General features: G+C 45.9%; 1 protein-coding gene across 1 annotated transcript in view; it reads right to left on the bottom strand.

Annotated features, from left to right (window-relative positions):
* Positions 1-25,537, bottom strand: part of LOC119392275 (collagen alpha-1(XVIII) chain) — a 503,217-nt gene that overhangs the window by 270,452 nt on the left and 207,228 nt on the right. Inside the window, exons 12-17 of the mRNA XM_037659675.2 lie at positions 25,199-25,297; positions 19,060-19,179; positions 16,655-16,717; positions 11,933-12,043; positions 5,975-6,061; positions 3,572-3,682 (exon numbers count right to left, since the gene is read on the bottom strand). Of these exons, the coding sequence (XP_037515603.1) occupies positions 3,572-3,682; positions 5,975-6,061; positions 11,933-12,043; positions 16,655-16,717; positions 19,060-19,179; positions 25,199-25,297 (591 nt within the window). The remainder of the gene's footprint in view (positions 1-3,571; positions 3,683-5,974; positions 6,062-11,932; positions 12,044-16,654; positions 16,718-19,059; positions 19,180-25,198; positions 25,298-25,537) is intronic.

The raw sequence follows: 25,537 nt of genomic DNA, 5'->3' as shown, positions 1-25,537 counted from the left end.
ACAGAAGAAATAGAGAGAAAGAGAGAGACAGAGAAAAGCATAGATTAAAACAGATATTTTTTTGTCGTCTGTACGTGTGTGCACCTTGCGAATTGAGAAGCTTAGCCACAGCTTAGATATAGGACGACAGCTTGTATAGAATGAATGTTTTGTGAGCAAGGCTTTACTTACTGTGCTTTCTCTACCACTAAAATAGAGTAGAGCGTGAGCGGATGAAAATATTAGCAGGAACGTGTAGGATGCGCTAATCGCTACGAAACTTATGTACAATCCAAGTGGCATCCATTTACTAAACCATTTCCCTCATCCCGGAAACGCCACCCTAACGCCTGTGTCATTCATACAAAGAGAACAGCACCAGCATTCACACAGGAAAAGCTACCGTTGCAGACCAATTCAGCCGAAAGGTTATTGGTTCTTAGCAACAAACATAGAAAGTAAATCACTAGACAGTCGATACAGTAAAGGTTACGCTTGTGAACAAAATAATCCAGTGATTAAGGCTCCTGAACGTTATCTTTACATCGAAGCTGTACATGATTCGAATTGTGAACTTTCTTGGCGTCCATAGACATTACCAGAGACACACTGAACAACCTGAAGCTAAAATTAAAATTTCGTATGCAAGACTCAATGATATTGCCGACTTATTCTGAATGATCGCCTGATTACAAAGTAAAAGCTACATATTCCCGACGAAATTGTTAACTTTGGCTTACTATTGCTGACGTTACCTCCACAGAAATCAGCCATGACATTCATGGTTTCATCCTAAATACAGGAACACAAGTATGCGCACCCAACACTCTCTCTGGACTCAATGCTGCAAACGCATGCAGCGAAAGCGGCACGCGTTTCTCTTGTGGAGAACAAAGCACCGAACAAATAATTTCACTAGTGTACTCATAGCGCTATGGCGAGGCCACGCATAAAGACTTCCGAAGGGCAGAACAGGTTAATGCAATGCATTTAATTGCCTTACTATCAGTCAATTCATGCAGTGCGTTGTTGATTCGTTCAAGGCTACGTCACTTGGGTCAATCGGATCAGGTGATACCACACTCACGCCCAGGCAACTTCAGAGCGTGGGTGGAGCCAGTTCTTTATAACTAAAGAGCAACTATACTAATATCGTACAATTTTATCTCTACAAGCGTTCTCTCACGCACATTCGTTTGTACAACAGCAGTGATAGTGGAACCTCGGGATCTATTTCTTCCAATATTTCTCGCTGTTGAGCTTCGCCGAGTCAGTGTTATGGGTAGGCCATTCACGTGCTGCATTTGTAAAAACTTCACCTCTTTATATATCCTGGCCCGCTTGGTAGAGCCCTTGTGCGTCTTGATGGCAACTTATGACTAGAAGTAGCATGCTTCAGGGTGCACAGGGTACACACCTCTCCTTCCTACTTATTTCAAAAAGGCCTGACACAGCTTTGCTCCTGTGCTTGCCAAGAAAATATACCGTGAAACCAATAAACAGTGTCTTTAAAGTAAACAAAGTAACCCCATACCTGACGCCAGAAGTAACAGTTATACTACGCATGTTGATAGAAGTCGTACAGAGCTTGCGGCTGAAACGATAAGCGATTTTTCCGGAGATGGAAATAGTTCTTAGTTCGTTCCAATGGCTGAGTGAGAAGCGCTTTTCGCTATTTGGCATAAAATCTAAAAAAATAATAATAAAATGTTTCTTTAACTGCGCAGCTTGCTTTTTTGAGAAACCCGTAAGTTTCCTTTGTAGCTTTGTTCTGGCTATGAAAGGCGTGGATGCAAGTTTCCCCTTTCACGCCGTCATCCAACAGTTTGCGGGTTTCCGCTGAACTGGTTTGTTATATTCAGCGTCCCCATGCTTCATGTTGTTGATTATTTGCCGTTGCTCTGCTAGCTGCCAACCTCATGGGTACCTCACATTGTTCAATGAACTCTTGGAAATGCTTTGATGCTGGGTTCAAACATACTGGACAGTGACTCATTCCTATCCATATGTCAAGCATTTTTTTAATGTGAAACCAGCATGGATTTCCTTCGCCGAATCTTGCTCCAAACATGTGGATGGCAATTCTCTCCCTCATTAATTTTACTGCACCTTACAAACGTCTGAAGGACTGTTTTCCCGTATACTGCATGCCTATTGCATGAGACAAGGCTAGAAAACAAGCGCGTCACTGCCATTTCTTTCTTGGCCGGTAGCAAGATTCCTGTCATAATTGAACACAGATCAATGAGTTTTGCAAGCAATTTTCATATTTGAGCAAGATCTTCTCTTAGATGTATAGCTGTAGTTGTCATTTAAGACGAACGTTAAAGACGGGGTACATATAAATGATGAATAGAAATGTCATACCGCCCACACCGCATATACCTTGCACGACAGCGTAGCTTTATTACAAATCCAGCTAAGCAGCGTGTCTACAAGGAGGAAAAAAAAGATAACCTAAATGGATTATGACATGGTTTCCGCTGCTGCTTATGGCAGTGTATCCATTTAATTGACGATGCAAACTATACGTATTGCCGATACATGTGTAAAGGTAGAGTCAAATTCGTTGTACCCCTGTCCCATGGTACGTGTAATTCGCATTAAATGCTATTCGCGCTGAATGTCATTATGGTCTTGCGTTCCTGGTCTACAGTATACAAAATGGGATTTCCAACTGATGTCGATGTCTTTCGTCAATCCAGCGCGCTTCTTGCTTCTTATTATTCTCCGATGATGGAACTCCAGAGTTCGCTTCCAGGGCTGGTGGATAGATATCGCGTGCGAAATTCCGACCTTGCTACCGCGGCACTACTTCACCAAAACAACATGGACGAACAGAAGAAGGAAGAACAGACGAGCGTTTGTAAACATAGCCGACAGGACGCGCAGGCGTCAAGTCATAGTTTGGGAAAAAGAATGCAGTTGCACAAATTGCTTCAACTACCGTGCTGCATGTCAAAAATTTATCAGAAAGTGCACAACGGCCAATAATAAGAACTTTAAATTGATTACATTTTGCTTTAAGTTATCGATTATGTAATTTAGTTGCCAAGCTCCTGTCGTCGAGATTACAAATGTCGCGCGCGCACGAGTTCAGAAAACTCATTCAGTGGACGAATGCCATCAGCTGTGAATGTCATTCGCTATGCCCGTGGCAGCAATGAAAATGGCGATAACACCTAATCACATTCGCTGCGAATGACTGGGGTGTTAGTACCACGGCGCGGAACTTCATAATCTATTGCCCTAACCACTACAACACGTTCATGTAATGACGCCGAGATTTCGAATATGACTTCGTCCAAATTTCATATATAGACACTGGGAGTAAATATTGCTACTACTGACATACAAAAAAGAACATCACAAGGCACAACGCATATGCCGCGATCAAACATGCACAACAAATAAGGCATTCTCTGGTTGTATTCTTAGCAAATCTAGAAACATTGCCATGCCTTGTGAGCCCTCGCTTGTTCAACCAGTCAAACAAAGCAGCAACCTACAAAGATTTTACCTTTGACAACACAAACAGTAATGTATTGGAGGGTGGGCCAACTTCGCAGCTCCGCACTGCCTGCCAGCTTACCGCTCCCAGGAATGTGCCCATCCCTGGTGGTCCCGGCTGGCCAGGCTCGCCCTTGCTTCCTTTGATTGATTCTCCAGGTTCTCCTTTCGGTCCAGGTGGTCCCTGGGCAACCTTCAGACAGGAAACGTGCACATTGACCATTAGTTCATAGTTGCCATTCGGAGCAAAAAATACAGTTTGAGCCCACCATGGCTACTACGAGTGTAATCATGAACCATAGTCCCCGAGACTCAAGGGCTCACAAAATGACACGGTCATTTCTACAGTGTATGACTTGAGTGAGTAAGCGATTGTAGGCGGGGATGGCTAACAGAACGCGTTCCGGCAACAAATGTTTCTTGCCCTTTACTTTGTTTATTTTGATGCATTACACCTTTCTCCCTGTTCAAGTTTATTGTCTTCTCAAAGCAACACATAACAGAAAAAATTATATAACAAGAGTCCCCGTAGTTAAAAGCTGTAGCTGGGCATCTTGTTATTAACTACACAACAAAACTGAATATGCATCGGTTGAAAGAAAGAAAAATATACAAAAGTTACATATACCTTTCGCTGGTAAAAAACATATAGTAGTACATTTCATTACATAACATGAACGAGAAAAAAATACTCTGAAAAGGTAGAGTTAACAAAGAAATAATGAAAAAATAAATAAAGTAAAGAGTAGGTTGAGTTTACAAAGAAATAATGTAAGCTTTTAATGATCGTTGGCATGACGACTGCGTAGGTGATTTTACATGAACAGGCAGATTAATTGTTCCATAGTTTCACACTTGCAAAACCAAGAGTTAGTCTTTCGTAGTTGCTTCGTGACTTGGGAAGTATTATTTTGTGAAGAGAACCTAGTATTATTTGGATTAGCAAGACTGTTTCGACCAATGACAGACTAATTGCGGGTTCTTAAGGATGCGATAAATGACGATGCCGTGATTGTAGAAGATGAAAGTATTTATTTTAAGGACACTTAACCCGGCGGAAATAGAGGTAACATGCGCGTTATAATAAGCCGTAGTTATGATACGAACAGCGTTATCTTGGATGTGTTGCAAAGGAGCTATATGGCAGCGATATGCGAGGCCCCATTAAGTTATACAATAATTTAAATGACTGGAGATGAAGGCACAGTATAATGTCAAACGAGTGTGCCTTTGAAAGTAGTGTCTGGCCTTGAAAAGTACCCTGACGCCGTAAGCGATCGTCTTTTTCATGAAACTGACCTGAATGGTAAATTTCAAAAATGAATCAAGTTGAATGCCTAAAAATGAGCTTTTGCTAGATGCTGGTATGGAGTGGCACCCAATGTACACTGGAAGAATATTAAATCGAAGTTTACTGTGCGAACTAAAAACCATAAATTTTGTTTTCTGTGGATTCATGAGCCACTTCTATTTCTAATTCTAAAAAAAGAGGAACGCCGTTACGCGAAGCACACCTAGTGCATATTGTCCACAGTATACTGTAGTAGCCACAGCTATTTTTTTTCATTAATGACGTTTTGTTAATTAGTCCTAATTATGTTTTTAACTCAACAAATACTCATCTAATCATTAAAATGTCAATGAGGCATATGTAGGCATGTTCAAATCACATCTAACTGTGCTATTTCGAGTATGGACCCCTGTAGAACGCCAGTGTTAATTATTTTTGTGCCACATAGTTCTGAAATGCAAAGCTGTTGGTGTCTATCGTGTAGGTAACTGCGCAGAAGCTCCAAAGATGGACCTGTTATGCCATAAGCGTCGAGTTTAGAAAAGAGAATGCTGTGATTGCAGCAAAAGGGAGAGTTGGGCGAGTTGGTTCGGGTTTATTTCGGAACAATGCTGTGATTAAGGGAATGGAATGCTTTTGCGTAATCGATAAAACCGGATCATACGATTCTGTCCCGGTCAATTTCTCTTTTGATATTGTCAATAAGTGCGATTAAAGCTAAGTTAGTGGAATATCCAGGTAGCAAACGGGTATGTGTGGGTAGCAAACCGGTTGTGCATCAGGTTGACCTTCCTACTATTCCTTTGCCCTCCTAAATCCTTTTCTTCCACGTATCATTGGCTTTCACATCAAGTACAATGTAAGAATTATTTCTCTTTATCGCGTGCAGCACGTACGTGGTAGCTAACTTTCCAATTAGCTGAGCTTTTTTATACATTTTATTTTTTTCTCTAGCGTCTTCTTTCTATTTTCTTTAGGTTCCCTTGCCCCATTTTCTCAGCACAGCGCAGCGTGCCGGTCTAAGAATTGATAACCTCCCTGTCTTTCCGTCTGTTTCTTCCTCCTCCTCTTTATACTTTCTTACCAATGATGCATAGAGAGCTGACAAGTTCATTGACATGTCGGCTCGATGCCTCACTAAGGGTAGCCAATGACGAGACCAACGCCTGCAGTGGCCGCCGCAGTCAGACCCACCATATTGCCGTGCTCGTCGACGAGGGCTCCCGGAGGTCCAGGCGGGCCCCTGCGTCCTCGACGGCCGCGTTCGCCTTTCTCGCCCTTCTGCGAAACGGTAGAGAATTGAATGTCATGTTTGACTCGTGGGCAGCTCCTGTAGCACTAATGCCAGCATTTTCGTTTCTTTGAGGCACACAGACGCAAAGTATAAACAAACACCGCAAGCTTCTACGTTTTTCTTCATTATATACGGGTGGAAACACCGAAAAGAAAAAAGGCACGAGTTAGCGAGAATATCCGCTGAACACATTGTACTCGTATCCCTATATTCTCTATTAAGTCAATTATGCCGCAAGAGATGCGTGTCATTCTATTTTTTAAAAAGAGATTTCCATCTACCAACATTAGCACAGTGTTAAATTAACAATTGTTGCAGTGTCTCTTGGGTATAAACATTAGAACTCAACGAATTGCGATTGTCAGTTATACTATGCGTTGACTGTAATGAGGTCATCGTTTGTGTTCCGTTTTTGATTTTGTGTGAGTGTCTCTAATTACGTTATTTGTAGAGTAGAGAGAACGGCATGGCGACACAGTTATTGCACCGCTGACTCCTCCACCCCCCCCCCCCCAACACCACAAGGTCTTTGGTTTTTGTCCACCACACACACACACACCACAAGTTTCGGTTCGCTCGAGCCGCGCTTCCCCATTTTCAGTGTGCGGCTACCGCTTCGTCCGTGACCGAGGCAGTTACGCTACCTATGGGTGTATCTGGGAACCAGAGCGTGATTACCCTGGACACTCACATGTTGTCCGGCCCATCCCTAGAACAGCTCCCCTGTTGGTAACCATTCTGTTGCTTTTACTGTCCACCGGTTATCTCTCCTATACGCATTACGTGACCAGCCCAGGTGCATTTCTTTCGCTCATAGGTCGGCAAAATATGTGGAGCTCACTCAGACTCACTCATGGAATATATTTTACCCTTAGGGCTCACTCGGACTCAGACTCACCAAACGTTTCCTCCACCGGACTCACTCGGACTCTAGACTCACTAAAGTTTTTCTCAACCGGACTCACTTGGACTCAAACTCACCTAAATATTACTCACTCGGACTCACTCAGCCTCACTCTCACGGCTCGATCTGGGTTTGAGTGAGTCGACTCATGAATGCGTTAGCGTATAATTAACTTTTTTTACCAGGATGTCAACGCACGCGAATATCTCGCACAATTGGCGCTCTACGATACGCATTGTCATCACATACCTTGACATACGAGTGATTAGAGATTCCAATCCAGTAGGGACATTTTTATTGAAAGATATGACTCACACGAGATATTTTTATCAAAAACTTCCTTTAAAAAATGTTGCAGGGGGGAGGGGGGTCAAGGCACGCCTCTGATCAATAAATATTGAGCTGGCGCATGAACGCTAGTGCGCTGAAGTATCTGTGAGTAGAGGCGAGTATCAACGCGAGCCCTCATAAGGTTGATAGTAATGCTTAAGTTGAGTAGTCATCAGTGTTTCGCTTGATGTCAACTAGGATAGGCTGCTACCCCTGTTTTTTCCCTGAACCATGCTGCCGTCCTCCGGTCTGTTAATGCTACTCCTATCATTTTTGGTCCATTGCATGCAGTGTGGTCCTCAACTTTTTTTTCTAGCTGCTTGTATACTTTTCGCTTTAATGACAGTGGCAGATTTCCTGACATTATTTCTGGGTGCCTGCCGAATGCGCCAGCCCATTCATATTCTTTGGTGCATTTCCTTTTCGTGATTAGGCTCTCCTGCTAGCGCTTGTCCTACCTATACATATTCTTGTATACACACCAATGTATGTTTTCCAATCGTGAACTCCTTCTCTTTCGCCAGGTTATTTGGCGTTATCTTAGTCTTTATCATATTCATTTTTAGACCTACTGTAATAGTTTCTCGGTTTAATTCCTGAATCATGTTTTTGCAGTTCGTTGCCATCACCGCTGAAGTGTGCTATGTCGTCTACAAACTGTACGTTGCTGATATATTCTCCTTTACGTTTGATGTCTGCTTATTTCCAGTCTAGCTGCTCAAATACTTTAAGCACGCAATGAACAGGAGTGGGGATATTGTATCTCCTTGCCTGACACTTTTTTTCATCGCAATTTTATCGTTTTTTTGTGTGTGTGTGTAGAGAAGGAAGGTAGCTGTATAGTCTTCGCAGATGTCGGCTAAGGTATTCCTTGTCGACTTAGTGCTTTTAAAACTGCCGCGGTATCTTTACTGAGACGAATGCCTTTTCGTAGCCTATGAAAGCTAAATGAGGGGGTTTGTTGTATTGAGCAGCTTTCTGAATTACCGATTGACCACATGAATGTGATCCATCGTAAAGTAGCCTTCCCAGAAACCGGCTTGTTCTCTAGATTGGTGGAAATCAAGTTTTTCCTCTTATCCTGTTTGAAATTACCTTTGTAAATATTGTTTATATCACCGAAAGTAAGCCGATGGGCCCATAATTCTTTAAGTCTTTTATGACTCCCTTCTTGTGTATTGCATAATGTTTGCGTTTTTCTAGCCTACTGGAACTGTTGTTGTATTGAGGCACTGAGTGCAAAGTGTAGCAAGTTTGTTCCAAATAAATTCTCCGTCTTTAATCAGGTCGGCTGTTATTCCGCCATCGCCACTCGCTTTTCCGCGTGGCATATTGCGTATAGCCTTTCTAACCTCGTAGGTAGTTACATATGGAACTTTCGTATCTTGCCCGTCGTTACATTCGCTTGAGAATAGATGACTTACTTTCGAACAATACAGTTGAGTCTAGAATTCCTCTGCCACACGAACTATGTAATTGAATTCGTTCATAATATTTCCCTGCTGGTCTTTTACAGCGTGCATTTTATTCCTTTCTAAACAGAGTCTCCTTCTCGCTGTTCTAATGCTGCTGCCTATTTTTAATGCTGCCTCTATCTCTCTGACGCTGTAGTTCCTTCTCTCACCTACATTCTTCTTGTCGATCAGCTTTGTGAGCTCAGTGAACTCTATTTTAGGTCTTGAGTTAGTCTCCTTCATGTGTTGCCGTTCCTTAAAAGAAGATAAACTTGATTATTCTGCCTGTGACACAGATCACACATGTATATGTGTAAGGCTGCTGGACGTAGCGCTAATCTTCTTTATTTGTTTCTGCAATAGCAAACGGGCACATTTCGCGCGAGGCGCACGCACAAGCACGATGTACATTTTACTGTATCACCACTTTCAGCGCATTTTGGTCAATTAGCGTGTCATGGTCCTCAGAAAATTATAACGTTTGCAGTGGGTTCTACCCGACCAATTATGTGGATGAGCTCCGAACACGTGAGAAAAAGTAGGAACACAAAAGTGCGTAATAAAATGTAGCTAGCTTTCAACTTCGTGCATTACATTCTACTATATTTTGTATCTAAAGTAATGAATTAATGTTTCCTAAATGATTTCCTGACATGATGTAACTCAAATGATGAACTGATGGCAACGAAAATATGCGATCTTTCCTATAGGAAGCTTTCGTATTCGAAAGCAACAGCCAGGTTTATTTCCAGTAATTACAGTAAAAACTCGTCAATTCAGATTTCACGAGACCAGTAAAAATGTCTCAATTAACCGAATTGCGAATTATCGAAAGTTTCCAGAAAACAAAATTAAGGCAGCTTCGCAATAGCGTGCCAAGCCTGAAGGAAGTGCGGAACTGGGCAGCCTTCTTTGTTCCTCTTCGATTTTATCTTTCTTTCCTCCTCTCTTTTTTCATTTTGCGTTAGCTACATTGGCCTAGCTGAGCCAGTTTCGCGTGGCTCCTCAAGAGCCGTGCTGCGCATGCGCGAGGATAAGTGATGTCACACAGCTGGCGCATCGGAGCCGGCACCTCCCGCGCACTCCGCCGCTGCCGCGTGCGACTCGCTGCCGCCGGTCTGCGCTTTCCAGAGGAGTGACGTTGTAGCCGAGGTAGACATACTGGCGCCGGCGCGCGCGCAGCTATTCGCCTTGGCTGTGCAGTCGCCGTCTGACGCTGCGCTGGAGCCGCTTGATAGCGTCTCTGACTGGCGTTTGCCAGTGTGGTTTAGCCATGGAGAAGGAGAGCGCAAATGCTGCTCAACGGCGCAGAAGAGCGGAGAAAGCTTAACTCATCGGATCCCGAAGTAGTTGCCTGGCAAAATAAAGATACGTGTGCCACATAATATGCATACCATGTGTGCGTCATTGGAGCAGCAGTAAGTATGATAATGAAGCTAATCCTAGACAATCAGGAAACCTAAGAACAATCAGCTGAACTTTTGCTAACGGTACGTTATCCTGGCATAGCCGAGCAAAGCCACTGCAACATTTTTTGTCTGTCTTTTTTGCTCCCTTTATTTCTATTTAGTTCTCCCTCTCTCTTTATATCTTTCTTGCACTTCCTATTTTTCTTCCTATGCCTTCCCTCTCTCTCTCTCTCTCTCTCTCTATCCTTCTATTTCTCGCTTGCTTCCTCTTTTTTAAAAAATTTTTATACGTGGTTTTGCCGCGCCCCTAAAGAGCTCCGCACTTAGCATCATCAAGGCGCTCGAAGAACAAGAGGAAGAAGACTCCTCCTTGGCGCGAGCACGCGCTCAGTGTGCTACAGATGGTAATACTATTCGTGGTTTTTCCTGCGTTACGCCAAGCTACGACCACATACGATGACAGCATACGACAGCCCGGCTCACTAAAGTGATCCGCACTTAATAAAGTAATGTCTGTTACATCAATACACTTTCATTTTCTTGATGAGTACGTACATCCTGTACTCATTTTGCATAAGAGCAGTGCAAAAGCCGCAATTTTCGTTATCCTGCGAGATTGTCCACAATGCAACCACCGCGCCAGACTCTCCTGTTTAATTAGTCCGAAACTCGCCTGCACCCTCCTATTATTACGTACCGCCCCTATCACCACCACCACCACCACCACCATGCGCACCCGACGATAGTTTCTTCACAGACAAAATGGCCGGCAACTGATAGTTCGTTCATGGCGATGTAGCAAGCGATCTTTATGCCAGTAGGCCGACCGCGGCTGAAAGCTCTTTATCATCAGCCGCCGTCACGTTTGTGTTCTGTGACATTGCGCGCAAATTGCATTAAGTTAAAACGAAGCTGCTGAGTGCCGGATCCGAATGTCGAGAAAAACCGTGGTCACTGACTGATGATGATAGCGATGCGGACAGCGCCGCCTCGCTTCCGTTGTCTGCGAACGCCGTTTTCGCTCTTTTGCTTCGCACATTTGCGGCGCTTCGCGCTCGGCGCGCTCCGCGAATTGTCTGAATTAACCGGGCTGAGGCCAAATGTGACCGATTTAACGAGAGTTTGATGCCATTAAACAATGCGTATGCTGACCGGGACAAAGGAAAACGGCTGAACTATCCGATTTTCCAAATTAACGAGAGTCTAATTAACGAGCTTTCACTGCATATAAAGCATGCATGGCGATTGCGGCGCGTAAGATTCTGGTAGAAGTAATGTTCGAGGTTAACTGCTGGAGAGGAAGATCATGAGAGCCTTCTGATCAGGAAACGTGTTATGCAGCAACGTCGCGTCACTAGAATTAGGAGCGACATGCCAAATTCCCGTAGGACAAGAATGCTGCTTAAACAACATGCACTTTTGCGAAAGAGTCCCAAAAATTGTACTTCGTTTCCAGAGTTGCATAGACTTTTGTTCACTCACTTGGGCTGCTTAACGTAAAAGACTCTTATTTGCTCCCGCAATGGTAAGCCGGCACATCTCACCGGAGAGGTGCTGCGAGTGATGAGATGTATAACAAAAAAAAAACACTATTACATCACTGTTTTTAACAGACTTTGTGCTCTATGAGTGTCATCCTGAACCTGCGAAAATACTTAGAATTGTGGACAAGCAGCGACGAATATATATACATATACGAACATGTTGACATGCGAGCCTCGGCCCCTTTCTCCCCATGAAGGAAGGGCCTGATATAATCACCTCCAAAATGACGGTCTTCCCTTCAAATTCCTGGTAGTGAATAAGACCCGGTTCACCGCGATCTCCTTTGGAGCCAGGCACACCGGGCATGCCGTCCAGGCCAGGCTCGCCCTGCAAAATCAAGTGTTTGCTTGAGTCGCGTGGACTAAAAATAACACAAGAACTGAATTAACAACACAGAGGCGTTTGAAGACAAACGGGTGTAGGTTTATCGACTTAAACTCTGGTTATTCAATGTAATACAAATCAGCTTACAAAACAGCGCCACATCTTTCAGACATATTTTTACTTATTATTGTGAGTTAACTGATCACTCGCTTCTCAATGAACCGGTGAAAAGCTAATAAGCTTAATTTTCACGGAATGCACAAAACAGCGAGGCAATCACTGAAACTTGTTGCTGGGCGAGGTGGTTCCTACTTAAAAAGTAAAAATGAAAATCACACTTTCGCCGCAAGGGCGAAGTAATGAATGCGATAGCAACAAATTGGAATGTTATACGATCGAGGTAAGGTTAGCAGCTAACTCCTTCGGACTGCAGGCCTCACACGCGGGGCGATGTTATCGCATGCATCCTTCGTGCAAAGGAGATGGCCGGCTTGTTTCATCTCTGCTTCAGCCGCGTTCATCCCCAGCGCTTGCATGCTTTCACTCGCGCAAATAACACACGATGCACAGGGCTCTGTTATCGATTTGGACTTCATACGTAGTATGACGGCGACGCCGACGCAAAAACCCGCCGAGAGTGTCCATATAACTGATATTGCAATAATATGCGCAAAGTCTACAAAACAGCACAGAAAACAAAAACGAACAAGCGCAAACCTTTTTTAAGCATGAAATGCTTTTAGCTACCGTTGTCGACCGCCTTAAAGCGAGTTTTAGCCATATGCCAGCGCCCTTGCCCTGGCACTTCAAACGAGACATCCTGGCATTCAGACGAGATCATACGGTCATTTTCTTCGCGACATCCGCGCATTCAGCCCAAAAGTTAAAGAAAAGGCGGTCCTTGGCAGTCACCCCTTCTCACAGGACCGCATTACATACCCTAACATCATTCCAAACAAATTAGAAAATACAATAATAGGGAGTTTTCGAATAGGGGCCCCAAAAGTTTGCGGCCCCACAGCGTTTGCGTGTGCTGGCTTTGGGTCAAACAGAAGCTAAGAGTTTTCGAATAGGGTCTGCGTCGCTTTGGGCACTCCCCCTATTCTAGGTCGCTTCAGTGGGCGCCGTCATGTTTGTTTGACGCCAAGCTTTTGGGGCGGGCATTGGGGCTCCCGCTAAACTCGAAAATAGCGTCCCCAACGCAAAACCCAAACGCTGTTTGGGTGTCTCGCATGCGCAGTGGCCTCGGCGCTATTTCTTTGGGGCCCCAAAACGTTTGGGGCCCTATTCAAAAACTGCCTAATAATAACATCTGGGCTTTAACGTGCCAAAACCACGATGTGACTAAGAGGCAAGCCGTAATGGAGGGATCCGGAAATTTTGACCATCTGGTGTTGTTTAACGTGCAGTGACATCGCACAGTACACAGGCCACTACCATTTCGCCTCTATCTAAATGCGTCCGCCGCGGCCGGGAACGAACCCGCGACCTTCGGGTCAGCAGCACAACACTGTGCAGAGTTGCCAGTTCCGCTTATAGTAAGCGGATTTGGGCTTCTTTTTTCGCCGAGTCGCATGTAGAATTTTCCAGTCGCTTGTCGCGTTTTTGGGGCTTATTTGCATTTTTCCAGCAATTATAGTTATTTTAGTGATTATCACGTTCACCAATAGCGCGTTTGTCGGTGACTTTGAGTGGTTGAGTGTTGAAGACAAAAATGCGTTGGGGGAATCAGCAAGTAACGTCAATCATGCAGTGGCAAACGTGCATTTAAGCATTTAACCAAATGGAGACAAAGTTAAAAAGTAAATATTTGCTTTCGTTCATTTATATTGCGCACATTTTAGCTGTAAAAAATAAATAAAGTCATTTTTCATCTCCCCTTCATATTTGAGTGACATTTATTTATTATAATTAAAAATATTTTCAAGAATGGCAAAATTCATTAAATGTCCACTTCTTTTGGCCTTCTTCGCGAAAGTCGCGCCGTTTTTTGGGGCTTCTTTTGTGATGGTTATTTGCTTGTTAGCTCGGTAGCATCTGGCAACTCTGCTGTAACCACTATACCACCCCGGCGGACTAGAAAATATATTTCTTCATAGTTCTTGACGTCTGTTCAGATGTAACTTCTATTACGCTGAACCATTGTTTACCTGTTGCAATAGCGACGTTCCAAATGCAGATAGGGCAACCATAACCATGCTCTTTCGAACGCCAGCGGTGGGCAGGTAAACGGGTTTCTCGGCGCAAGTTGCCGTATTTTTCAATAGATGGCGCCACGGTGCGGGAGCCGCACCAACTTGCTGTCGCGTCGTCGGCGTCGTGGCCACATCGGCCGCATACGCTAAGCAAAGCCCAAGATTTATCTCGCACAGTGACAGCATAAAATTGCTTCCATATGGACAAGTGCACAGTGTAGCGTGGTGTAACTTGGTAGGGTGTGCCCTTGCGAACACGCACAAGATTTTGGCTAGTATAATCTTCAATCAATGTGCTTTGCCGGTGGACATCTCATGCTTACACCTACTGTCGATTACAGGAGGGCCAGCCATTTCTTACCTTGCAAGCACTGAAATTTAGGAGCGATACTTTATAATGTAGCATATGCAGCTGTACCAGTCGCAGAACTCAGATGCAATGGCAACCGTAATTCACTTGATCAGAACGAACACACAGGAGCGCATTATAATAATTGTACACCACTAACACGTTTTTTAGGGTTTTATATCTGTATGGAGCGCTGGCACTTTGCCAAGCATCGTACAACTAGCAGCTGCTTTCTCTGTTATGGCACGCTGCTAGCAGAGAGCTTTGGGCAGTAAAGGCTCTTGGGCGGATGTTGTCTTGCCTTTCGGAAACAGCAGTGCGGAAACTTCCACGTGGGCAAAGTCATAATACAGTGAGTAGCATTCTTCGAAATCGCTTACTAAAACTTATTTGCAATGCCTGTTGACCATCGCGCCGCCAAGCGGAATTCAGGAGCATCCTCTCGAGGAGGGTTAGTAGACGACAAAATGGCAGCACTACGCAGTCGCTCCCTTGTTCGGCTGTGCTAGCCTCAGTGTTTAACGCGTTGGCAAGAAAGGAACGCTACGACTTTTAGGATGACTGCCAGTTGGGCATGTTGGCGAATGTTCATGATGAAACAAGCACAATAGACACGAAGACTTAGAAAGGACACAGGACGGAGCGCTACCAGCAACTGAAAATTTTTATTTCGTAAAGAACATACTTATATACGCATCACATGAATGCACGTCACCACAAACCCCTTATTATCACGAACAGCGTGAATCAACGAAAGCCGCTATGATAACCGATGGCATACAGCAAGCAAGCATGCGTTAAACCCAAAAACAAGAAAAAAAATGCACTGAGTCATGTTACGTCAAAAAAGCATATTCAGAATCTGTTAGCAGAACAGACGCCTGGCTGACGCACTTATCGCCTCATTTCTTAATTCGAAACGCTTCAGTTATTTCTCTTGTCGTTCCCTTCTTGTGCATGTCGATTATTTCTGTGTCACAAAGTTTTGGCTGGCAAGTGAATTCTTTGCAGCGCATCGCTAAGTGCGAATATGGGGCCCTCTTTAGTGAGCTCTCATGTTCGCGAAGGCGGACATTCAGGCAACGACCTGTTTGGCCGACGTATTCCTTTCCACATGTGAAAGGAATTCTGTACACATCTTTTTAGGGGCGAAGCTCCTTAAAGCGGCACCCGTTCGTCCCTCGTAGTGCGTAACCAGTCTTAACGCTAGTACCAGATCTTGACCTCCAAGGTGGTGCCGGTGGGAGATTTCTCCTGTGCGTTGTTGAACAATAAAAAATTCGCAGCGTGCGCGTTAACTAAAAGCCGAATTCTTCTGCCTCTCATTCCCCATTAGCAGCCATTGGCATGTTCCAGTAGGAAACGTTAGTAGAAGTAGAAGTGTAAGTGTTAGTTAAAAGCCGACTTCTTCTGTCTCTCATTCCCATTAGCAGCCATTGTTTACCTCCAAGGTAGTGCCTGGTGAGATTTCTCCTGTGCGTGATTAAACAATGAAAATTTTGTTCAAAACGCCGTTGATTGATGAAATAAACCAACGAAAGACGCCAGATGTTTTCTAAAAGCAAAACGAAAAGACGCCAGATGTTTCTAAAGCAAAACTAAAAGACGCCAGCTGCTTAACGAAAGACGCCAGATGTTTTCTAAAGCAATGGTTTTCTAAACAATGCAAATTCACAGCGTACATGTAAAATTAAAGTGAGCTGCAAGTCGTCATAACTCTCATCGAACCTTTAGTATAAACGCGCCCGATCTCACGTCGGTGATGATGTACTGGGCAGAATTCACGGAAGATTCACGGTTTACCGATGAACCTCCGCAGCTTCGCCCACTCATCATCATTCACTCCGTGGATATGCTGTGATTTTTGCATTCAACATACGTCCTGCCATGTTTTATGTCACATGTCACATCCACCTGTTTTTTTCCGTGCTTACAAGGAGAGTTACAAGGAGAGTAAGATTGTTCACGAAGTCATCACAAACAGAAAGAGAGGATGACATTGGGAAATTCGAAAAAGCACTATACAAAACAAGCAAAAATGCGAGTGTAATACTGCGGGTAAATAATTACCTTGGGGCCCATCCTTCCCGTAGGTCCCTGTGGTCCCGTAAAGCCCCTGTCTCCTTTCTCGCCCTGTGAGGAAAGCATACGCTTCACAACAACAATCATTACGTTAAACAGCCTATAATAAAGCTTTTTCATCGAGCTTCATACGGCTATTATTGAGTTACTATTAACATCCACAGGAAGCAAATCAAGAAGACAATGGGAGATTACGTCATGACATACGGGATTATAAACCAGTATCAGCCAAAATTAAACTCTGGATAGTAATGTGATAGATCAGTATACGGGAATCCCGAAAGGCGGGCTGTAATTTGCACAAAGAATTATTTTCTTGCGTATGTTTACTTTCTCCTACCTGAATTTCCATGGGAGCCCGATAAGTGAGCCTCCATAATTCAGACTGCTACCTAGTGTTCATGCTTACTTGCATTCCAACAAGTAGTATAACGTTATTACAGAAATACCATGGCACAAGAAAATTCGCTCGATATCTTCGAGTTGGTTTCAGAGTAAAGTTGCGGCATGTTGATGGATATTCGACCGCAAGCAGACAATAAACGCTAGTTACGAGTTCGTGATGCTTAATTACGCTGACATTTTCGCCGCAACTTCCTCCATCGTACAAATTTGTTGCGATATGTACACAAGCGAACGGCTCTTCAGGGGTCAGCACTTGACCCTTGCAAGCACGACGAAAGAAATGTACAGTTGCAATCTTTTTGAGACCGAACACGGGAGCGCGTGGCTGACCGAACTCGCAGCTCGCAGCGCAGTTGAGCGGCGGCCGCGAGAAGCCACGCAGCCATGCGCAGTGGGTCCGGCGAGTAAAATTCTCCTAATAATAATATCTGGGGTTTAGCGTCCCAAAACCACGATATGATTATGAGAGACGCGCAGTGGAGGGCTCCGGAAATTTCGACCACCTGGGGTTCTTTAACGTGCACCTAAATCTAAGTACACGGGCCTCAAACATTTCCGCCTCGATCGAAGTAAAATTCTGCTGTCGCGCGCATTGCGTCAGGCAATCAAGTGCGTGCCGTCTGCTGCACGCGTAGTGCAGTAAGGAAGCCGTGTGCTTCAAAGTGGCAACAATGTTGAACTTGCAATTACGTTTCACAAGACGCACGAATAAACTTGAAAATAGCTTTTGCTGGCGTGCTCAAGATCATCGTTGACTTGTAGTTAGGCGCTTTCCCCGGCGCATGCATTTTGTGTTCCAGGATGTCCTGGCGCCGGTACACACCGCAAAAGTTGTGAACGAGCACATATAAAATCGTAGGATCGCTGTGCTCTTCTGGTCGGCATGAACATTTGTGAAAGTATATGAAAATGTAGATAAAAACAGCCATGGTGCGACACCCTGTTCACGCGGTGACTACGGATGAGCTCTCATTAGCCGTTTGGCAAGAGTGGGAGATTCTTCGAGCGCATCATTGATTTGTGCCAGCGCTGCACTCCTCACTGCCCTTCAGAATGGCAGCAATGTTTTTGCAAAGGGGGACATGACAAAATAGTAATATAGCATCAGACAAAATTCTTACAATTTACTGATACTACTTCCTTAAAAGTATCAATCTTTTGTTAGACGTGCATGAAAAAACTGTTTGGATGTTTGTATTTCTTTGCCTGTTCTGTTGCACGTCTACAAGAACACAGGATCATTGATCTGCAGCGAGGTGATATGCCAAGCATAGGAAGCCCACAGTTTGATCTGAGAGCATCCAAATTTTATTTGCCGTCATAATACAATCACCACCGAGGCCGAAAAACAGCTAGCAGACGACACTCGAGCGCTGCGGTGACGTGATGCGCGCGAAGGGAAGCTACCCTCGTAGTGCGTGCGCGCCGATACTGCAACGCGTCGCCTAATGGCGCTCGTAGTACAGAGAGCCACGGGCTCCTGTGTTCACTCTAAAAAATATTGCGACTGTGTACAAGTCATTACAGCTGAGCACAGCCTAGCTTCAAACCCAGCCATCGTTTATTTATGCTGTCCGTCGAGAACAGCTAAGGCGGTGCGCGCAGTAGGCACTTTCCGACGACAAGTAAGTGCGGCCCTCGCTCAAGCATCTCACGAAATTTCAACGCGACTCTCTCGCCACATTCATCGTATTGAAGCATTGAGCAATAAAGTACTAAAGCGAGAGCCAGGATTTAAATAGTTAAATAAATGAGGATTCATGCATCAGGAGCACGAACTTATAATGCAGTATGCCGTGAGATTGATTTTCTTGAATGTGTATCTCAATCTGATCACGTAAGCGTGATTTTTATTCCTGTTTCATTTTTGCAATACTACCTGATAAAAACGCGGCCTTCACAAACTTTATTGAACCCGCGGTTTTGGAGCTCAGCAGTGCAACGCTACTAGGCTACTGCGGCGGATTTGCGTGAAACGATGCGCTCACCTTTTGTCCAGGGAGGTACGAGAGGCTGCTGCTGCCAAACTCGAGGTCACTGTCTCGCGGCACGGAATACACACTACCCGGTGGACCAGGAGGTCCCGGAAGGCCCACTCCTGGCTCACCCTGCAATAGAAAAGAAAGAAATGGTTCATAGGGCCTTTTTAAAGGGCCATCATAGGAGGAGTGGAAGCTTTGTTGGAGGAACGCAAGAGAATAAATTTGCGCAGGGTGTATTGTTCATGGACCGACGTAGCAGCCATTGACTTGCACGCATCCACGTTGACGCCTAGTTCCACATCTCCCCCGCCACGAAGACTGGCGTTGAGGGTCATCAGCAACGCCTTGTGTTAGCTAGAGAGTAAGTGGCGTAACGGCTGGACACAGCGGATAACAATTGACGCAACCACACGCGTTCGCAAACCTTACAAGCGAAGCTGAAGGGGTTTTCTGTAAAACACTTCACATGCTCCCTCAAAGGCACGCTATTCGCTGCCGTGACAGGTTCACTATTTGCAGGACGGTAGCTGTCCTACGTATTCGCTTGGTTCGCACTACATTGTTGCAAAAGGGCTTCGCCGAAGGTATCGGGCTCGGAAGTGCCTTTTGCAGCCCGGTAATGGCGACACGCTCAGCTTCCCGAACTCTAGATGCACAGTTAGTAGTGTGTGCTCGGCACTCGCGAATGCGCTGCGCTTCATGTTGGCGTGTCTGGTCAAACGCCATCAGCGTCATAACATTTGCCCGTCGACATCATTGCCTTTCTGCGCCGCTTCACGCGGCAGCATTGTTATTTGGCGTCATTGTACGTAAAGGAGTGGGCGGCACGTGCGCGTTTAAATTACACTCCAGAGGAAATCAGGCGTCATAGGCTAATCCGACGCGGAAGCCAGTCCAGGTGGCGAAACTACGTGGTTACAGCAGACTGTCAGAGCGTAAAACTTCGAGAATGGCAAAATGGATCGTGTTGGTACATCTTTTCAAAATACTGCAGGCAAAACAACAGACAACCCTTACAAAAATAGATTTAGACAGTCTATAGACTGCCTAAATCAATTTTTCTAAGGGAAGGATGAAACAAGACGACAAAGACGAGCGATGAACTTCCAATAACATCTATTTCGAATTTGCACATATATGTATGCTTTCCGGTACAGCACGTCCACCTCAGCTCATGCATAAACACGCCAGCTCTTTTTCGGAAAGCGTTATGGAGGCAACGCTAATGCAACTACCCCAGAGGTTGGAGATGCCCCCGACTTGAAGTGCTTCTGTCATCACGCGCATTGTGTTTTTGTTGATTACGGAAGAGTGTTCTAGGTCAGGCCAGCAATCCTGACACTTTAGACAATGGCTAGCTAGAAATACTCCAAAGACTTTTCCTTCGCGTGCATTTTTCACATTGTCAGCATGCTCTCTTAACCTGTCGTTAACGCATCTCCCGGTTTTACCAACGCACACTTTCCCGCACCTTAAAGGAATTCTCTGCTTCACCACTTCTGCACATCCAACAAAAGGCCGCCTGTGCTTTGTGCGCAGACTCGTTACTCATATGCCTCCGGTCGGTCATTCTGTACAGCTTCGAAAGCCTGAAGGTGGATAATACTACATTTACATCGTACATCTGGGCTACCATCTTCCATTTATGTGACAGTTTGTGAACGTAGAGAATCACAGCCATTTTCTGCCTGCGCGGTGCGCTGGCTTCACACGTTTGCGGGTGATTGCGCATTTTCACGTCACCAATAAACGTTGTTCGAAGTTCAGCGCTCAGCCCTGCTGTCTTCTTTCGTCCTTGTCTGTTTTTTTATTGCGATAGCAATTATATGGACAGTCTCGGCTGGTTTTGCCGTCCCCGTCGCCGCCGTCATGCACCGTATATGTATATGTATGTATGCGCTTGTGTCGTGCCCTTCCTTGTGTTTTCGTGTTCTTTGTTGCGCTGAACATGTTGTGTATGTATGTATCTATCTATATATATATATATATGTACATAAAAGACACACAGAAAAATAATTCAGAAATACTTTCCGACGCGCGGAATCGAACGGCCGACCTCTCGCTCCGCAGCGCGCGGCGTTAGACGGCTAGGCCACGAAGACTACCGTCTTTCAGCATGCTATTTATATACGCCATTTACTTCAGCCTACTTTCTTACTCACTAGCGAGATGGCGCGAGGGGCACGCTCTAGAGGTCACCGCCCCGCACGTAGCGCTGCGCGCGCGCGCGTCGGTGCACTTCGCCCTACGGGGCGTGGTCGCCTGCGTGCGCCTCGTGGAGGAAGCAGGGTGGTTGTATGTCTTGTGCTTTCACCGCGATGTCCGCGCTGAAGTTACAGAGCGTACAAAGGTCACTTCGCCCGCTGCAGCGGCCGCGTTTGCGAAGCGAGCACGCTGTTCAAACAGAAATAAGTAACAACTGTGACACCTGATAGTTCGCGCTCGCCCTGTGTATGTTCTTTTCGTCTGTCCTTTGCGCTTAAGCGGCGCGCTGGAAATTTCGAGCTGCTTTCCGTTCTTCGCGTTACATTCTAATTTGTTGCTATCGTATTCATTGCTTCGCCGTTGCGGCGAAACTGTGACTTTTTTTAACACGAAAGTGTTTTATCCCGGGAAAAGTTCCGTCACTGGGCGTCGAACCTACGACCCCTCGCTCCGCAGCGCGGCGCGCGAAACGATTCGGCCACAGATGGCACGTTCCTTGCCATGCTAACGGCGAGCTATTTATATACAACATTTGCCGGTGGCGGTACTCCGAGATCGGTGGTACATCAGCGTCTTTTCGTTATCACTAGCGAAATGGCGTGAAGGGCTCGAAGAGCACGCTTTAAAGGTTGTCGCCCCACACGGATGACAGCGCGCCTCTACAGGGCGTGGTCGCTCGTGCGCGGCTTATCTCGTGATGGCGGGGTGTGTACGTCTTGTGCTCTCACCGGAAGTTTGCGTTGAGAGCCCGAAGGTCACTTCGCTCACTGCAGCGGCCGCTTTTGCGAAAGGAGTACGCTGCTCACACAGAAATAAGTTACAACTGTGACAGTTAGTTCACGCTCATCCTGTGTATGTTCGTTCCGTGCGCCCTTTCTGCTTGGGTAGCGCGTTGCAAGTTCCGAGCTGCTTGCCGCTCTTCGCGTGACTTTACAATTTGTGGCTATTGCATTCAATCCTTCGCGCTTGGGACGAAAGAATGCACAACAAACGCTCAACTACGTCTGTGAAGGCACGTTTCACTTTCTTGTTATATCGATTCCTATGACAGAGGGATCAGCAGTGTGGTTTTTTTCTTGTTTTTCTTCTTGCGCTGCAGTATTTTGAAAAGGCCTAACGAGGACCATAGAAAACCAGCATGCTCTTTTCGCGATCGCCTTTCCGTGACGCACATTCCGGCTCACTACGACTTAGACCACGGGAGCGCGTGGCCTCGGGAGCTCCAAGATCACCCATAGCTTCCACTATAGCCCTTATTTCCACATTTAAGCGCTGTTCTCTCGCTTGGGGATGATACCAAATTTGGTATCATGAAATGAGGGCATGTGTAGGCCATTCGTAATCTTTGAGGTCGTGATGCCTCGCGTTGCCGTAATCGAAGTCGTATTGGGCGCGTACGTAGATGCAACATTTATAGGTGGCGCTAGGCACGAAACATCCATCTTCGTACGAATTCGAACTTGGAGCATGTGTATGCCAAACAGGCGCAGAATGAAACGGATCTTTATTGTGATTACAAGTATAGCGCTGTTGAAGGCGCGAGAACGCAGCTATTGTCCCTTCCATATCGACGGCAAATGCGCGGCACCCGCGCTGTCTGTTAGAAGGTTGATTAGAGCGCATACAGAGAGAGAAATTCCAAGGCGAGAAAAAAATGCTATGCATGATGCCTCAAACCCAGAGGAGACCTTTTGAAACTCATGAGACCTTTTGAAAAAGCGTTTCAAGCAAAAAAGTCGCAGTTTAGCAGCAAGGGCAAAGCCATGAATGCGATAGCAACAATTTGGAATGAAGTAAGGCTGTAGCATTTAGTATCCGACTTGGCGTAACTCAACAAAATAACATGGCATAACAAAACGCGTCTGCTGCATCGAGCGAAGCCACCTACGTGCTGTCTGTAGCTTCAAAGCAAACTTTGCAAGATATAAGTGGTCCAATAACAACAATTGTTGGGCTTTTACGTTCCAAAACCACGATATGATTATGAGAGGCGCCTTCGGAAATTTTGACCTCCAGGGCTTCTTTGAGGTGCCCCTAAATCTAGGCACACGGGCCTCTATCATTTTGCCTCCATAGAAATGCCGCCGTAGCGACGGGATTCGATCCAGCGACCTAAGGGTCGGCAGTCGAGCACCACAAAGCCCGAGGCACATGGCGCGATTCGGCATCCGATCCGACGTGCGACGCCGTACGCGGCGTACGAAGATTCAGGACACTTGGGGCGAACGAGCAATTGGGGCGAACGAACGCGCAGACTCGACCCACATCCGGCACCTCGACATGCACGCTCGGAAGACATCGTATATTCTTCAATGAGTAGAAAACAAACAACTTTGCTCAGCCATGCACAACCATGCTTTCACTCCGCACTCCGAGCGTATACCTAAAAGGCGGACGCTGTCGCTGGCACCGTTCGCGATAAAAGGCGAGCTCAGCAGACAACGCCTGCTTTTACCAACACGATTACGACTTGTACTCTTATGTGCCACGTTTACATGCCCAAGTGGTTTTCTCGAAGGCCTCGATGTGAAGACCAAAGGTGGAAGCGAAGCTAGCCGGTTCGCCGAGACGGTCGGTGCCGCTGTTTAGCTGCGAAAGCGTCTTTCATCGAGGCTCGATATCTCGCTAGTGGTTCGAAAACAGGCGCCGCCTTCCAGGAATGGCCCTCTTCAAACATATTCAATCAGGAATTATTTCATGTCAGATACTAACTTTAACCAATCTGTTTTCATGCCGCCGACAACGGCAATATCGCCGAATGCCTCGACGCCCTCGAGCTATGTCCAGGGCGATCGGAGTCATCGGAGAGGCGAGGAACGGATCAGCGACACGGGCCCCACCAGCGGGGGTGACGTCACACCTCTCCCGCGCTTCCATTGGCTGCGGCCGTCAGACCGACGCGGCAGCCGCACGGCAACATTCAGCAAGTTGGTTGCCCGTGCGGCGTGCGAATCGACTCCGCATGCTGTTGGAACCTGCCGGACGTCTGTCGGGTGCGGCTGTTGGCGCGAAAAGCCGTACGGCGCATCGCATCCGAATTCGCACCATGTGTCCAGCACCACTACACCGCCCCGGCGGCTATATGAGCCGTCTGCTGATCCCTATCAAGGTATGGTGCGACCGCCGGTGACTATGCACGGCCGGTCAAACTAAGCAGTTCCTGCCGGCAAACCGCAGCACCCCTCTCCTGGGACCCTCCATGCGCCTTTCGCGCGATGGTGACAGCCGGCGATTTTCCTCCCTGCTTGAGCCAAAATCGTCGGCAGTCCTCGTGCGCTTTCACTCGCACACAGAGCATACGACACGCGGGGCCATGTTATCGATTTGAATTTATCGATTTGGTGGCGCTGACACCGACGCCGATGACGATGGCAAAAATGCTTCGGGATTGTCCATAGAACTGCTATCGCAACAAAACGAAATCACTGACTTTGCGAATTTGCGCTTTCTGAGCGTTTCACTTGTTCATCGCAGTTGTTTCACTTGTACACACAATTGCAATACACTTGCAATTTTGTATTGTATTTTTAACTTGAGGGGAATTTTATTACCGGCCCCGTCTTCTGTGGCCATCCTCCAAATTTAACCCATTTTATCTCAATTCAGTTCATCGCCATTCTTTCCGTGGTGCCTTCTCCTTTTATATACTGTAATTCATTGTACATCAGTGTGTGTATAGCCGGCCCTTCTAGCTACTTTTACACGCTGAAGCAGTACCTATTTACCGACATTGGAAAAACTTAAAACAACTGTTGAATGAAATTCTTAATTGGCCGTTTGCAGTTTTCGTGATAGGAAAGAGATGCTGGCCGTTATTATTGTACGTGCTGACGACCATGCTTATGTAGAGTTCTGCAGGCCATACATACCCACCACTGTCTGAGGGAACACGGTCCTTGAATTGTTCCTTGAATATTTTAGGCTTGGGCTGCAGTCTTACCTTCGGTCCCTGTGGTCCTTCTGGTCCCATTGGTCCCCTAGGTCCAGGCATACCAGGCAATCCCGACGAGCCCTGCTCCCCGCGTGGACCTGGTGGGCCCTGCGATGTAAATGAGAATGTAGTGAGAGACATGAACTAAACACTTAAGAAGGGGCTGCAAACTACAGCGCAAATGTCAGTATAATATATAATGCATGTTAAAGTTTGTTGGTTTCTCAAACCCCTGCTCTAACACTAGCCTAGAATGCATCCCAACACTTTGGTGTTGAATGAGGGTGTAGGATGAGAACAAATTAAGTTTTGGAAAATAGCCATAGGAGATGTGTCGTTCTCATTGTT

The sequence above is a fragment of the Rhipicephalus sanguineus genome, chromosome 1, assembly GCF_013339695.2.
Source record: "Rhipicephalus sanguineus isolate Rsan-2018 chromosome 1, BIME_Rsan_1.4, whole genome shotgun sequence".
Taxonomy (NCBI): domain Eukaryota; kingdom Metazoa; phylum Arthropoda; class Arachnida; order Ixodida; family Ixodidae; genus Rhipicephalus; species Rhipicephalus sanguineus.
Note: the sequence above shows the minus strand (reverse complement) of the source record. Positions and strands in the feature narration are given on the sequence as shown.